This window comes from Bufo gargarizans, chromosome 9 (assembly GCF_014858855.1).
Source record: "Bufo gargarizans isolate SCDJY-AF-19 chromosome 9, ASM1485885v1, whole genome shotgun sequence".
Lineage (NCBI taxonomy): Eukaryota > Metazoa > Chordata > Amphibia > Anura > Bufonidae > Bufo > Bufo gargarizans.
In genome coordinates, this window is record NC_058088.1 from 133,470,971 (window position 1) to 133,488,172 (window position 17,202).

The 17,202-nt window shown below is 44.1% G+C and overlaps 1 protein-coding gene across 1 annotated transcript in view; it reads right to left on the reverse strand.

Moving 5' to 3' along the window:
* The window catches only part of LOC122919811 (probable ATP-dependent RNA helicase DDX4), a 43,898-nt gene extending 37,053 nt beyond the window's left edge, over positions 1 to 6,845 (reverse strand). Inside the window, exon 1 of the mRNA XM_044269001.1 lies at positions 6,660 to 6,845. Within this exon, the coding sequence (XP_044124936.1) occupies positions 6,660 to 6,845 (186 nt within the window). The remainder of the gene's footprint in view (positions 1 to 6,659) is intronic.
* Between the last annotated feature and the right edge of the window lie 10,357 nt (positions 6,846 to 17,202).

The window sequence follows — 17,202 nt, forward strand, 5'->3', positions numbered from 1 at the left end:
TCCTCAAACATAAGTGGTTAAGTATCAGTGCACTTAATATCTTCCACTTCTGAGGCAGGGCTAGGTGAATGGCTCATGGAAACGTCTCCCGTAGAGTCACCAAGCATAAGTGACTACTACATGATTTGGGGCTCAGACTACATGGCTGATGTGCAAGTGGTTGGGACGGAAGACAGATGCCCATGGGCCAATAGTGCCAACTCTGCTTTCAGCAGGGGACTGGGTGGAAGACAATGTCCAGGAACTGGAGGCACTGTCAGTCATCCAATCTAATACCCCCTCTACTTGTTCTGGCCTCAATATTTGTAGAGCGGTATTCGTGCCTACAAAATGATGCAGAACGTCCTGTCACCTGTGAGCACTAGAGAAAGGTGTTTCATTTGGGTGCGTAGCTGGCACAGATTGACAATGTCCTCTTGTCACGGAAGGTGTACAGGAAACAAGACAATGCAAAATGAATATATGACTCACTGGATCCAAAACTAAGGAACAAAAGGGAGACCCCTGCATAAGACCTGGCACTCTCCCTGACTCTGCTCAGCCTATGCAAACACCCCAATGGTGGATGATCGCATATCCTCGTACCTCGACTATATAACACCTGAACACCCTACAATAGTGAGGGGACACGACCACCGGCTCCCTACACTAGACACGGAGGGAGTCAGGGTCACCTGGGATCCAGCAAACATAAAATCACAAATGAATGTACAACACTTATCTTTTAGAAGACTGGGAAATAGGATCAGCATGCACACACACTCCAGGAAGTTGTATAAACCGCACACTAATGCATTATGGGGAGGAATTTAAAGGGAAGCAATCAGTCCAACAACATGACAGCTGAGAGAGACTAACGAGATGAGGAACTGAACAGCACAACAAAGAAAACTCAAGGAGGAGGTTCTGAAAGGCTTATGTCAGAGCTTCTCAGCTGTCTGGTTGTGACAGTACCCCTCCCTCTACGAGTGGACTCCGGACACTCAGAGCCCACCTTCTCAGGATGGGACCTATGGAAAGCCCTGATGAGACGAGAGGCCTTAATGTCCATCACTGGGACCCGCATCCTCTCCTCAGGACCATAACCCTCCCAATGAACAAGGTACTGAAGAGAACCGCGGACAAGACGAGAATCCACAATCCTAGAGACCTGAAATTCAAGATTCCCATCAACCATAATCGGAGGAGGAGGCAAAGGCAAGGGTACAATGGGTTGAACATAAGGTTTCAATAAGGACTTATGAAAAACATTATGGATCTTCCAAGTCTGAGGAAGATCAAGACGGTAGGCAACAGGATTGATGACAGACAGGATTTTGTAAGGCCCAATAAACCTAGGACCCAACTTCCAGGAGGGAACCTTCAATTTCATATTCTTGGTAGACAACCACACCAGATCACCAACATTCAGGTCCGGACCAGGCACACGTCTCTTATCCGCCACACGCTTATATCTCTCACTCATGCTCTTTAGATTATCCTGAATCTTTTGCCAAATAGATGACAAAGATGAGGAGAATCTGTCCTCATCAGGTAAACCAGAAGACCCCCTCTCCTGAGAATGTCCCAAACTGCGGATGAAACCCATATGCACCAAAAAATGGTGACTTATCAGAGGACTCCTGACGACGGTTATTTAAAGCAAACTCGGCAAGGGACAAAAAAGAACACCAATCCTCCTGATTCTCCGCCACAAAACAGCGCAGATATGTCTCCAGATTCTGATTGACGCGCTCTGTCTGGCCGTTCGACTGCGGGTGAAAGCAGAAGAGAATGACAACCGAACCCCCAAGCGAGAACAGAAAGCCTTCCAGAATCTGGAAACAAACTGTGTGCCCTATCAGAGACTATGTCTGAAGGAATACCGTGCAATTTTTTTAATTTTATTATTTTTATAAATATGTTTTATTTTCCAAAAAAGAAATAGGTATCAACAATCTTCCATTTCAATATCACCCAACAACAGAATAGAAATACAGTAATGAAATCATCTCATTTTATACTTAATTCCCCCCCCCCATCCCTCCCTCAACCCCCCATTTCTTTCCGCGGAGTCACTGTATCTACACCGGCTGTCATTGTTTCCAGTTGCCCCAGATCCGCAGCCAAGCTGCCTTTTTTTCCCGCGGCTTGAGCTAAAATATATTCATACTGCCTAACCCTATTCATCCGTTCCATCCACTCCTGAAAATTGGGGTGATTTATGGTGCCCCAATATTTAACGATTATTATTTTGGCCAATGCGGTGCCCCGAAGCCAAAGTGTCTGCTCAATTTTATTTTTATCTGTCTCTGGGAATGTACCCAGGATAGCATAGTCAATGCAAGCTTGGTACTTCATAGGGGTGCTATCCTGCAATTTCCGAAATATTCGGATCCAATATTCATTTATCCCTGGGCATTCCCAGAGCAGATGTTTATAATCTCCTCTATCTTTATTACATTTGTAGCAGTTCTGTTTCCTGTCTTTATAAATGATATGCAGTAATGCTGGTGTATAATAGAGACGATGTATGATTTTCAGAAGAATCCATGCATGGGCGGGTGAAACAGTCGATTTTTTTTATATTTCTGTACACTGTGTTCCACGGGATGGGTTCCCCCTTTTGTAGATCTCTTTCCCATTTAGCCTCACCCCTAAATGTGATCCTATTTGTGTGTTCATGTTTTAACTTAGCATAGATGTGTGATATAGAGGTATTAACAGTCATATCTTGACAAAAATCTAAAAAAGTGTTCTTTACAATATTCAAATAATTCTTATTCTCCGTATAGTGTATAGCGTGACGAAGTTGTTCATATCGAAATTTATCAATAAATCCTAATTCAATGTCTGGTAAAATTTCATTCAAGGGCTTAATCTGTCCTTTATGAAAAACTTGTGCAATTAAATATATCCCGTATTTTTCCCAATATTCAGCGTCACCCAGTTGCATAACTTGTGGTAAGTTTACATTCCCCCACAGTGGGGTGTAATGGACTGCTTCAGAGATGCCCACCATATCTCTAACTTGTTGCCAAATATATCCAAGCATTCTACTAAACGGGTTTATTATTGTTTTCTTCTTAAAAATACCAGTTTTGAGAATGTGAAATAGATCCTCCCGGGGTCTACATTGCTCCCCATAAAGAGACCGAGTGCATTTATTCCTTCGATTCCTCACACACCATCTCAATTGGGCAGCTAGATAGTACCCTTTTAGAAAAGGGATGGATATTCCACCCTCCTCTTTATACAAATATTGTATCTTAATTCTAACTCGTTTGCAGCCCCATATCAATTCGTTAAAAAGGGTCTCTAATTTATTGAAGATTTTATCTTCTATCGTAATTAGGCTAGCATTAAATACATATAGTAACATTGGTAGCAATGTCATTTTTATGAGTGCTATACGGTTAATTTGTGATAGGGGAAGTTTTAGCCATATTCTAATTTTTTCCTTAACTCTGTCTATTATTGGGAGTATATTCAATTTCGTATAGTGTTCCAGTTTGGTCCCCATCTGAATGCCCAGATAAAGTAGGGAGTCTGCTGGGGTCAATATGCTAACCCGAAAATTATGGCCCAGTGGGACCGGACATCTTAATGGAAGGAATTTTGATTTCTCCCAGTTTATCTCATATCCAGATAGATATCCAAACTCATCCAGATTTTCCATGACCCTAGGCAAGTTCTTGTACCCCTTCCCCAGAAAAAGCAGCATATCATCCGCATAGAGACTTATTTTGTCGGCTTCTCCCTCACACCCAAAGCCCGATATTTCCCCGTCTGCTCTAATTTTGCATGCAATTGGCTCCAGAAACAGCAGAGAAGAGCAAGGGGGAGAGGGGACAACCCTGGCGTGTTCCACGGGTCAGGGGGAAGGGGACAGAGTATTCACCATTAATTCGGACCCTGGATACCGGGTTTTGATACAGAATGCGGACCCATCTGGAGAAATATTCCCCTATTTTCACCCGCGACATCACTCTCCAGAGGAAGGGCCACTCCACCCTGTCGAAAGCCTTAGCGGCATCCAAGGACAGGATGGAGCAGTCCCCCCCATCCCCCGTCTGGATATTCAAAAAAGCCCTCCTTACGTTATCCTGTATGTTCCTTTTGGGGATGAACCCAGTTTGATCTACATGAACGACTTTGTGGATAACTGTTTTTAATCTATTGGCTAACAATTTGGCAAGGATTTTATAATCTGTGTTCAACAGAGAGATGGGGCGATAGGATGTGACTGACAGCGGGTCTTTCCCTCTTTTGGGGATTAATGTGATGGTTGCTTCCATCCATGAGGGTGGTAGGGACCCTATTATCCAAGATTGATTTAGTACCTCCAACATTTGGGGAAGGATAGTTCCCTCATGTTTCCGGTATAGTTCAAATGGGGATGTATTACCCTTAATTGATTGCAGCGTGGTCTGTAGCTCAGTCAGTTGAATCGGCCTGTTCAGCCAGTCAATGTCTTGTTGGTCAAATTCGGGGATCTTAATATTATCTAAATATTGGTCCATTTTTTCTCCCTGGTTTTTAGGCCCGGGCTTGGTATAACGTCGAGAAGTATCGGGTAAATTCCTTTAAAATATCATCTGGGTCTCGTAAGATATTTCCTGCCTCTGTCCTAATTCCAATGATGTTATTACTCCCTCTTTGGTTTTGTACTATCATGGATAACAGTCTGCTTGGTTTGCCGGACTCGCTGAAGCTTCTCAGCCCTGAAAAGAACATTTTGTTCTGTGCTTTATTATATAAATATTGTTTATATTCATCTTGTACTTTTTTAAGTTGAAGTTGTTTCTCTGGGGTGTTTACATTGGTAATCTCATTCATTATCTGGTTGAGCTTCCCTTCTATTTCTTTTTGAGTTTGGGCAAAGGCGTTTTTCTGTTTCCTAATTTCGTGTGAATATATACCCCGAAGGTATGCCTTAAGCGAGTCCCAGACCATATGGATGTGTGTTGAGTGAACATTGTTGCTCCAAAAGAGCTTTATTTCTTCATTAATCTTATCCAGATCCCTTATTAATGTCATCCAGTGGGGATTAAGTTTAAAAATTCTATTTAGATTTGGTTTATTAGGACTATCTAGTATTACCGTAACCGGGCTATGGTCAGAGACCCCGTGACACTCATAATTCTTTTTTTTAATCTTATTAATGAGCCCGGGGCTGGCGAGGGCCAGATCAACTCGAGACATGGACCTATATGTGTTGCTGAAACATGAAAAAACTTGCTTATCTCCATAAAGAGATCGCCATATGTCAACCAATGCCATCTCTTTACATATTCTGGATAGTACAGTACTTGGACCAGAATTAAATTCATAATTAGTTATGGTGGAGATCCTATCTTTTTTTATGTCCATGACCGAGTTGAAGTCGCCCATCACCAGCACCGGGCACTCCTCTCGTGCTGCAATATATTCCATCAATTTACATAATACAGTTGTTGTAAAAGGGGGTGGAATGTATATAAAAGCAATAATTCTCCTTTGCCCCTGCCAATTACAGTGCAAAAAAATATATCGGCCCTCTTGATCAATTAACTGTTCTATTGGATCATAGTCTACCTGTCTATGAATATAGACACTGATTCCCCTAGAGTATGTGGAGTAGCAAGAATGATATTCATGAGATGCCCATCTACTTTCACCCAGCACTGCAACTTTTTCACCTGTAAGGTGGGTTTCTAGCAAAGCCACTACTGCTGGTAAATGTCTAGAGACCAGATCGAACACTACGCGTCTCTTAATTTTATCCGCGAAACCACGGATATTCCAAGTCAATATTCTAGACATTTTTTAGTAGTGGGACAACACTGGGTGGAAGAGCAGGAGCCCCCCCCAACTGTGTACACTCAAGACCCCGACAGTTCCCCGCGGAAAGAAACCCCCCCCCCACCCCCCCACACCCCTGTCCCGTTCTGACCTGCGAGTCGCAAACTGCGGCTCATAGGTCTCTAACTGTAGGCAATCCCCCCCCTCCCCACCGACGACCCCCCCCAGCTCCCCCCCACCGCAACCATTAACGGATTATTTAATGCCCTGAGCATCCATCCAGTCAGCTACATCACTTGGGTTGGAGAAGAATTGAACGGTTTCTTTGTAGATAACCAGTAGTTTCGTGGGGTACATCATGGAATATATTAATTGAGCTTGTATCAGTCTCTTTTTAACATCTTTATATTCTCTTCTTTTATCTTGCGTGACTTTAGAAAAGTCCGGGTATATCTCTATATTGGCGTCGTTGTATTTCACTGTTTGTATCTCTCTTTTCCACCTAAGGATATTATCCCGATCCCTTGAAGAAGTCATTTTAATTAACTAGGCTTTGGTGCTAGCCCTGGTGGAGGTTTTCTTGTTGGGAAGCGGTGTGCTCTCTCCACTATGGGTGTTACATCCACTCCTGTGCCTGTTACATTGTTTGACAGCCATTTTTGTATAAAACTTATGGGGTCATCTTTTTCTGCTCCTTCCGGGAATCCCACTAATTTAAGATTGTCTCTTCAGGATTTGTCCTCTAAATCCACCATTTTTTCCTTCAGTGCCTTATTATCAATCTCTACTGCTGCCATCCTTTTTTTTATCTGCCTGGATTCTTTTTGCAATTCTGTAGTCAGAGTTTCGTACTCTTTAATGCGTTGCCTCATTTTATTTAAATCGTCTCGGATTACCGAAATGTCGGACTGCACTGCTGCCACCGTTATCGTCAACGTACTTAATGATTGATTAGTTGTTTTAACAGCTTCCAGTATACCCGCTAGTTTGTGGTCTATATTACTCATCTGATTATCAGCTTCCGCTACCTGATTTCCTCCCGCCTTCTTTAGCGGGATTTCGCTCTCTTCATCGATCCCCATCTGTGATATTTGTTTCTGATTTCCCCTTGTCTTGGTTAATGAAGGTGGGGATTTGAGGTATTTATCAAGCTGCGTCCTTACAGCTCCCCCTTTGGGTGAGGAGGTTCCGATAGACTTTCTGTTTTGTAGTTTGGGGGCCATTTTTATATTTTTTTTTTATTCCTTTCCCTTTCCCCTTTTTACATGATTACTTCAGGATTAATATTGTACGAGACGCGGTATTTCTATACACACAGTCAAGAGCATCTTATGGCACCCAGGCAGAGTAAATAAATCCGGGGATCTTGCGTATAAGGCCCCGGTATCCTGAATCACGGAAAGCTCCAGAAATGTGATTGCCCCGATTCTGGGGCTCCTAGATTCCGGGCTCTGGGGCTCAGAGGAGTAATGGAGAAGTTTTCACCCCGGAGCAATGCAATGCAGTGTCCCGCTACAGGGTAAAGGCAGCGCTAATGGACACTGGTATTACAGATGTAGTACCCAAAGACTGCCGTTTAATCACAACTATTATCACAGCGGTCCCACAGAGGGATCAGATACAACCGCTAGCAAATGAGGCAGCGTATGGAAAGCCGGCCAATACCGCGTCAGCTGATAGGGAAGGGGGGAGACAGCCTCTCCCAGCCGGACAGCGCCCCTCTCTTCAAGGCCCCCCAGAAAACAAGGCAGCAGGGCAGATAGGGCATCAGAGACAGCACTCATAAGGCACTCAAACTCAAACAACCGCTCCTTGCGGGCAGCACCAGGCAGATGGGGCTTCCCAGAATGGCAACATGCAGGGGGACATCTACTCACACCCCAACGCGCCGCGACTACCAGAATCCGGACACCGCGTGGAACCTCCAGCTCAGAGCAGGCACAGATGGAGCAGCCTGGGACAGCAAGGACCCCTGGTAAGGACCCCGGACATCTAGCCTCCGACGCCGGCACAGCAGAGAGAACAGCAGCGCTCTGAAGTGTGGATGAAGACCCCGGACATCCAGCCTCCGACGCCGGCTCAGCGGAGGGAACAGCAGCGCTCCAAAGTGTGGGGAAGACCAGCTAGGCCAGCAGAGAACTCAGCAGGTCAGTCTCTCTCAACAGGGAGTCGGGTAGCTCACCAACGGCATCATCGCCCATGCCGCAGCGGAAGCGGGAGCCGGAGCCGGCGTTATGGGAGGGGGCGGACCGCCGCACACCCGTCTGTTCATGTCATGCCGCTGCGCCTCCCACCTTCGAATACCGTTCAATTTGACAATGTGATCAATAAATGCCTGCGCCAGCGTCTTAGCATTGGGCAAACCAGGAAAAGGAATGAAATGCACCATTTTGCTAAAACGGTCCACCACCACCAGAATCACAGTCTTCCCCGAGGAACGAGGCAGGTCCGTTATAAAGTCCATGGACAGATGTGTCCAAGGACGGGAAGGAATGGGTAAGGGAAGGAGAGGACCTGATAGCCGTGAATGAGGGACTTTGGCACGAGCGCAAGTCTCGCAGGCTGCCACAAAACCCTCAACCGACTTACGAAGCGCAGGCCACCAGAAACTCCGAGCGATGAGATCCAGTGTGGCTCTTGCCCCCGGGTGCCCAGCAAGGACCGTATCGTGGTGTTCCTTAAAAATCTTGTGTCTTAAAGCAAGAGGCACAAAAAACCTCCCAGGAGGACAAAGATCAGGAGCCTCTGACTGGGCTGCCTGCACCTCTGCCTCCAATTCAGAAAAAAGAGCAGAGACCACCACACCTTCAGCCAAAATGGGACCCGGGTCTTCAAAATTCCCGCCTCCCGGAAAACAACGTGACATGGCATCTGCCTTCACATTCTTAACTCCAGGGCGGAACGTGACAACAAAATTAAACCTAGAAAAGAACAAAGACCATCTGGCCTGTCTCGGGTTCAGACGCTTGGCTGACTCCAAGTAGGCCAGATTTTTATGGTCAGTAAATACGGTAATAGGGTGTCTGGCTCCCTCTAACCAATGGTGCCATTCCTCAAAAGCCAACTTGATGGCCAACAATTCCCTATTTCCCACATCGTAATTTCTCTCTGCGGAGGAGAGTTTTTTCGAGAAAAAGGCACACAGTCGCCATTTGGCAGGAGAGGAACCCTGAGACAAGACCGCCCCCACACCCACCTCAGAAGCATCAACCTCAACTATGAAGGGTAGGGAAATATCAGGTTGTACCAAGATGGGAGCAGAAGCAAAACTCTCCTTGATATTAGAAAAGGCCTTACGCGCCTCTACCGACCAGGAAGAAAAAACTACCCCCTTTCTGGTCATATCAGTGAGTGGTTTAACAATAGAAGAATAATTCAAAATAAACTTCCTGTAATAATTGGCAAAGCCCCAAAAACGCATCAGCGCCTTCTGATTCTCAGGAAGCTCCCACTCAAGCACAACGCGGACCTTCTCGGGGTCCATGTGAAAACCAGAAGCGGAGAGAAGAAACCCCAGAAATTGAATTTCTGGAACCGCAAACACACATTTTTCCAGTTTTGCGTATAATTTATTCTCCCGCAAGATGAGCAAGACCTGGCGTAAATGTTCCTTATGAGTTTTGAAATCAGGAGAAAAAATCAAAATGTCATCCAAATACACTAATACTCATTTTCCCATCAAATGATAAAAAATGCTGTTCACGAAATGCTGAAAAACGGCTGGGGCATTCATCAAACCAAAAGGCATAACCAAATTTTCAAAATGGCCCTCAGAGGTATTGAAGGCCGTCTTCCATTCGTCTCCTTCTCTGACTCTGACCAGGTTGTATGCCCCTCTTAGATCTAATTTGGAAAAGACTTCCAAATTAGCCCCAACAATCTGGTTAAACAGGTCCGGGATCAGAGGAAGCGGATAAGGGTCACGAATAGTGATACTGTTCAGCTCCCTGAAATCCAGACAAGGTCTTAAAGAACCATCTTTTTTCTTAACAAAGAAAAAACCAGCGGCAACAGGTGACTTTGAGGGTCGTATGTGTCCTTTTCTCAGACTCTCAGAGATATAAGCACGCATAGCAACCCTTTCAGGTTTGGAAAGATTGTATAAACGAGATTTAGGCAGCTTGGTAACCTGGGATGAGATTAATAGGGCAATCGTACTCCCTGTGCGGGGGCAAATCCTGAACTCCACTCTCAGAGAAGACATCCGAAAATTCAGAGAGAAAAGGTGGTACAGTCTTAGTAGAAACCTCAGAAACAGATGTCGTGAGGCAATTCTCTCTGCAAAAGTCACTCCAACCATTTATTTGCCTCGCTTGCCAATCAATGGTGGGGTTATGTTTAGTGAGCCAGGGTAGCCCCAACACAAGAGGAGTAGGTAATCCGTTAAGGACGAAACATGACACATCCTCAACATGAGCATCACTCACAATTAAACGAATATTATGAACTATGCCCTTTAATGATTTCTGAGAAAGTGGAGCGGAATCAATAGCAAAAACAGGAATATCCTTTCCCAAAGTGCATACCTGGACACCATGAGTTATCGCAAAATGATTATCAATGAGATTGACAGCTGCTCCACTATCTACAAAAATCTCACAATAAATGTTCTTGCTCTCTAGCGCCACCCTGGCAGGCAGGACAAAACGGGAACTACAAGCAAATGGAAAACCTTCAATTTCCACCTCAACCCTGCCAATAGTAACAGATGGAACATTTTTAAAAGATTTTTTCCTTTTTGTTCCTTTATTAATCCCAGAAAACTGCCTGAATCTCCTAGAGGGACAAACATTTGCCAAATGATTTATACCTCCACAACAAAAACAAACCTTCCCATGCGGGCTAAATCTTCTATTGTCAGAGGCAATCAACCCCAGCTGCATGGGCTCCTGCTCAGAAGGGGCTGACAGCGACTGAAACCCCTGCGCACAGAATGAGACCGCTGCACTGTCCTGGGACTGAGTATGACAGGAAGGAGAGGTCTCTCCTCTCTCTCTAAGATGCCTGTCAATACGAACGGCCTGAGACATAGCAGCGTCCAAGGAGATAGGCCTCTCATGAAAGGCAAATGCATCTTTCAATCCCTCTGAAAGACCATGGCAAAATTGACTTTGGAGTGCAACATCATTCCAACCAGTATCAGCTGCCCATCTCCGAAATTCTGAGCATTATATCTCTGCGGATTGTTTACCCTGGCATAACAGACGTAGTCTAGACTCAGCCATCATATATCTGACCCAGGGCTAAAAAGAAATCATTCACTGAACGGAGGGGCCGTGCCCCCACCGGCAGCGGAAAAGCCCACGACTGAGCGTTACCCCTGAGCAGCGATATAATGATCCCCACCCTATTTTCCTCATCACCAGAGGAATGGGGAAGAAGGCAAAAATGGAGTTTGCAAGCCTCTCTGAAACGCACAAAATTCTCACTACCCCCGGAGAACGTATCCGGGAGCGAGATCTTAGGCTCAGAACAAACTCCTTGAACGCAAGCTGAACCGGTCACTAGAAACTGAGAAAGAGTCTTACGGAGATCAGCTACCTCCAATGAAAGACCCTGGAAGCGTTCAGTCAAAAGTGAAACCGGATCCATGCTTGAGACGGTTTTGGCGGTTTATAATGTCACGGAAGGTGTACAGGAAACAAGACAATGCAAAATGAATAACTGGATCCAAAACTAAGGAACAAAAGGGAGACCCCTGCATAAGACCTGGCACTCTCCCTGACTCTGCTCAGCCTATGCGAACACCCCAATGGTGGATGATCGCATATCCTCGTACCTCGACTATATAACACCTGAACACCCTACAATAGTGAGGGGACACGACCACCGGCTCCCTACACTAGACACGGAGGGAGTCAGGGTCACCTGGGATCCAGCAAACATGAAATCACAAATTAATGTACAACACTTATCTTGTAGAAGACTGGGAAATAGGATCAGCATGCACACACACTCCAGGAAGTTGTATAAACCGCACACTAATGCATTATGGGGAGGAATTTAAAGGGATGCAATCAGTCCAACTACAAGACAGCTGAGAGAGGCTAACGAGATGAGGAACTGAAAACCAAAACAAAGAAAGCTCAAGGAAGAGGTTCTGAAAGGCATCTGTCAGAGCTTCTCAGATGTCTGGTTGTGACACCTCTCCCTGCAGCAGGAGCTCCACAACCACTAACACTAGCAGCACCACGACCGCGGCTACGTCCCCGATTTCATGCTCTCCTAATTTTTTACGTTCAACCAAAAAATTGTCTAAAAGACAAACAATTGTATTTCTGTGTCATAGGTGCAAATGAGGTGTTTTGCAACCCAAAAAGTGGCTATAGGTCACCAACAGAATTAACAGACAGATTAGTTTTTGTATTTCTGTTTCACAGATGCAAATGAGGGGTATTTCCCCTCAAAAATAGCTTTATGTCACTGACACAATTAAACAAAAGATTATCTATTGTATTTCCGTGTCACGTACGCAGATGAGGTGTATCTCCCCCCTAAAAAAGCCTTTTATGTCACCAACAGAATTAACAGAATTATTAACTCTCCTATTACAGTAAGACGGTATGATGTGATGTTATGAACCCCAAACATAGCTTTATGTCAACAACACAATTAACACACAGTCTGACTAACTCTCCTATTACAGTAGGAAGGATGCAGATGAGGTCTATCTACCCCCCAAAATGCTTTGTCATTGACATAATTAACAGAATGATTAACTATTGTATTTCCATGTCACGGATGCAGATGAGGTGTATCTCCCCCCACAAACATTTTTGTTAAAGGGAACCTGTCACCGGGATTTTGTGTACAGAGCTGAGGACCTGGGTTGCTAGATGACCGCTAGCACATCCGCAATACCCAGTCCCCATAGCTCTGTGTGCTTTTATTGTGTAAAAAAAACGATTTGATACATATGTAAATTAACCTGAGATGAGTCCTGTCCCTGAGATGAGTCACGTACAGGACTCATCTCAGGTTAATTTGCATATGTATCAAATCGTTTTTTTTACACAATAAAAGCACACACAGCTAGGGGGATTGGGTATTGCGGATGTGCTAACGGCCATCTAGCAACCCATGTCCTCAGCTCTATACACAAAATCCCGGGGACAGGTTCCCTTTAACCTTTTACTAATGCCCTAATAACACTTTTTGTAATATAGTTTATTATTGTATTTTGTATTTTTTATTACACTTTTCCCTACCTAAAGCGCATGTTTTGCTGTGCACTTAAAATCCACTTCTCTGTACACCACTGATTTGTCAGCGTTTACAGAGTACGGGCTGTACACATTTTATCAATGAGGCCACAGCACAGTGAGTACGGGCAGGAGCTCATATTGGTGTTCCCAGGAGCAGATTGTAAACTTAAAGTGGCCCTAGAAAAAAATAAAATAAAAGTGGCCCCATGTTGTAGGAGTGTCTAAATTGACCAGAGGTAGGGCAACCTAAGTAGGATGGGTCAGCAATAGCGCAATATACCATATACCTCATTGCCGCACAATATATTCCCCCAAAAGTTTTCCCTCTGTGTTGGCCATCAATAGCTGCCATTTTCTATTTTCCTCAGTTGCAGCGTTGCTCCCTCCTCCTGACCTGCCTCCCGTCCGATCCCATCTGGTCATGATCCTCTGTCGGAGCTGCGCTGGGGTCTTCGGTTGTGTTTCGCCGAGTCCAGGTGGAGGCGTCCCTACGCCATTGGTCTGCTGCTGGCTGCCTTGGAGTCTCTGGCTGGAACTTGCTCTCCTCATACCGCCTCCGCTCTTCCCAAGTGGTCCCCCACATGACTCTCCGTTCTCCTCACGTGACACTCCTCGCTCAGCATTCTCCTACTGTTGCTATGGTGGTGGGCTGTATTTGGCAGGCTGGAGCTCTGGCGCATTTGTTTTACTGGCTCGGCTGGTCTGGGCTTTGTGCCTCCTGCTCCTTTCTTTCCCAGATCCAGAGAGAGGTGGAAGAAGTTGAAAATATATTTGGAGCTTTTCCACCCTATGTCCCCCCTGAAGATCCTTTAAATGGGTGACCCCTTTATGTTGTGTGGTCTTGTGAATCCCTTCCTTGTGTTCTTTTCTCCTTTTTTCCCTCCCCTCCCGCTGCTCCTCGTCTTTTTATTTGATGTACTGTCTCTATCCAAAACGGGTCAACTGTGAGAAGTGGTGGAGGAAAGTAAAGCTTTAATAAAAAAATAAAAAAATGGGGTGAAGCATGTTCCCTAAGCAAAATAAACAATCAACAGATCTGTCATCATCTAACCCTGGACAGAAATTAGTAGATTCTGCTAAAATATAATAGTTTCTTAAATCACCAAATGTACATACCAAGGCAGGACAAACGGGGAAGCAGGATATAAACTTTAAAAAGAACACTCCCGAACTTAGAATGGAGGGGCCTGTGGATGATTACGACTCCCAGAACAGAGAAGGGAAGGGGACAGAGGAGATGGAGGCTTCTGCGGGGGAGCCCTCACCATTAGAAGATATCTTAGCAACGGTTAAACACAATGGTAGGGTGATACATGATGTCGCTTTACAATCCAGACAGATTTATCTACTATAAAACATGATTTAACAAAGATAAGAGATAGAGTTATTGACATAGAAAAAAACGTGAGTTCCCTGGATCACGATGTAAAACATTTTAAACCGGATATTGCTACTTTGAAATTGGACTATTGTAACCTCCCCAAAAAAATCATTGACTTGGAAAACAGATTGAGGAGATCAAATGTTAGAATTTTGGGGCTTTCTGAAGGCCACAAGGGGAAAGATCCGACCAGAATGCTTCAAGCCCTAATCTTTGACAAATTTGGGAAGGAATACTTTTCACCTTTTTTTTAATAGAAAGGGCTCATCGGATTTCCAGGGGCAAACCTATCCCTGGAAATCATTTAAGGGTATTATTGGTAAACATGCTTACTACCCGGGATAGAGATATCATTTTAAGACGGGCCCGGGAGTGCCCCCCTATTGTATACAATGGTAATAAACTCTTGTTCTTCCCTGATTTTTCAAAAGAGGTTCAAGATAATAGACGTTCCTTCTGGGTGGTCAAAAAACATCTTCAAGGCAAAGATATTAAATACTCCTTTATACATCCAGCTAAATTGCGTATAATATTTAATGGAGTAACTCATTTCTTTGATACTCCGGATCTGGCCACGGAATGGCTAGATCAGAACAATTTGTGAGATCTTTTGTATCCTTCTTAGTATTTTTGTGGAGGTGGGCTTAATGGGGAGGGGGGAAGGGTTGGTCTTTTTTGCGGTGGGTAGCAATGCATCTCATAAGATGGATGAGGGGAGGGGGGTAGTCACCGGGGGATTGGATTTGACTAATTGATTATATGTCTGTGAAATTTCTAACCTGGAATGTTTGGGGAAAAATTAAAAAGACAGGCTGTGCTTGACTTAGTACAGAGACATTTACCTGCAATAGTTTGCCTGTTAAAAACTCACTTTACTGAGGGAGCTACGATATAGATCTCTAGGGGATGGATTGCGCAGGCATATCACTCCACTTTTACAAGTTATTCTCGTGGAGTGGCTGTGCTTATACATAAAAGGATTGATTATGATTGCAAGGCATCCTCTATCGATCAGCAAGGCAGATTTGTTTTCTTGTAATGTAAACTTTTTTGTACATCATGCATTATGGCTTTCATTTATATTCCCCCTCCTTTAAGTGTTTACTAATGTTTATGGAAAAATGACCAGATTGTCTTACTCCAGTGAATGGGGATTTTAATTGTGTAATTAATCCTAAAATCGATCAGGTTACAATGGATGGAGATACTTCTGCTTCTGTATTTACCCAGGGATCCCCACCGGCTCGATTCTGTAAGAAGTTTTGCCTGGTGGACGTCTGGAGTGTCTTAGGACAGGGAAGAAGAGCTTACTGATGTGTGACCAGATCCGGGAAGTGCATGTCCAGGATTGATCTTGCATTAGTAAATTAAAAACATTGAAGATGTATTAAAGGGCTTCTGTCACCCCACTAAACAGATTTTTTTTGTTGTTGTGTACTTATAATCCCTATCCTGCGATATTGCTATACCTTATGTTATTAATAATTTTCGTTCAGTAGATTTTGTAAAAAACATACTTTTATGATATGCTAATTACCTTTCTACCAGCAAGTAGGGCGTCTACTTGCTGGTAGCAGCCACAGAAAACCGCCCCCTCCTCTTGTTGATTGACAGGGCCAGCCGTGATCTCCTCCTCCGGCTGGCCCTTTCAGCATTTCAAAAATATTGCACCTGTGTTGATTCGGCGCAGGCGCTCTGAGATAAGGAGGCTCTCCTCAGCACTCCCTCAGTGCGCCTGCGCGATGACGTCACCGAAAGAGAAGACTGGATATTTTTATTAGACAATAATGAGCAGATAAAATGTGAGATGGTATATTATTGGGAGACCAACTATAACTCTGCTAAAATTCAATGGGATGGGATGTGTAAGGGGTATATTTGTTAGCAATATTTCCACCTAAAAAAGGGGTACATGAAGAAAGAGAGGGCCCTTAGAGATGCTGCGCTATCTGGGATAGATTTGTTTTCTAGGGAAAGAACAGAGGAAAATGAAGAGCAATGCAAAATGTTAGATAAGGCCCAGCAGAGGGTGTTCTTTATGGGACAAAAATACTTCAGCAAATCAGGCCGGCCAGGGAAATTACTGGCTAAGGTTATATCTAATCAAGATCCTAAAAAAGAAATAACCAGAATTCGATCAACTGTGGGTATTGTTATTGAAAATCATGAAATGATTATAGAGGCTTTTACAAAATAGTTTGCCGAAATATACAAATCTAGTAATAATATTCTGGACGAAAAAATTGAGTCCTATTTAGACTCCATTAACTTCCCTGTTCTTATGGAAATACAGAGAAAATCCTTAGAAACAGAATTCTCACTACACGAATTAGAGGCTGCTCTGGAAACTCCTCCCCTGGCTCAGATGGTTTTCCCTACGAGTTCTATCGCAAGTATGGAGACGTTGTTCTTTCATACTTACTAACTGTAATTGCTGAGTCTTTGGAGGAGGGTAGGTTATCGGATTAAATGGCAGAAGCAGTAATGGCATTAATTCAAAAAAAGCGGAAGGATCCCCTATATAGAGAGTCTTATAGACCTATATCGCTTCTGAACATCGATGTTAAGCTCCTTTGATGCTGGCCATTAGATTATCTAGAGTCATTTCTTCAATAGTACACCCGGACCAGAACAAAATTATTCCCAATAAGAGCACTCATCTTAACCTTCGTCTTTTTGCTAACCTACAGTCTCCCAGGGGAGATTCCCGCTCCATCCTGTCATTGGATGCTTCTAAGGCATTCGACTGGGTGGAGTGGGAATTTCTTTGTAAAGTGATGAAAAAGATGGGATTTGGACCCATATTTATAACTATGATTAGGCTTCTGTACAATTCCCCTAGTGCTAGATTGA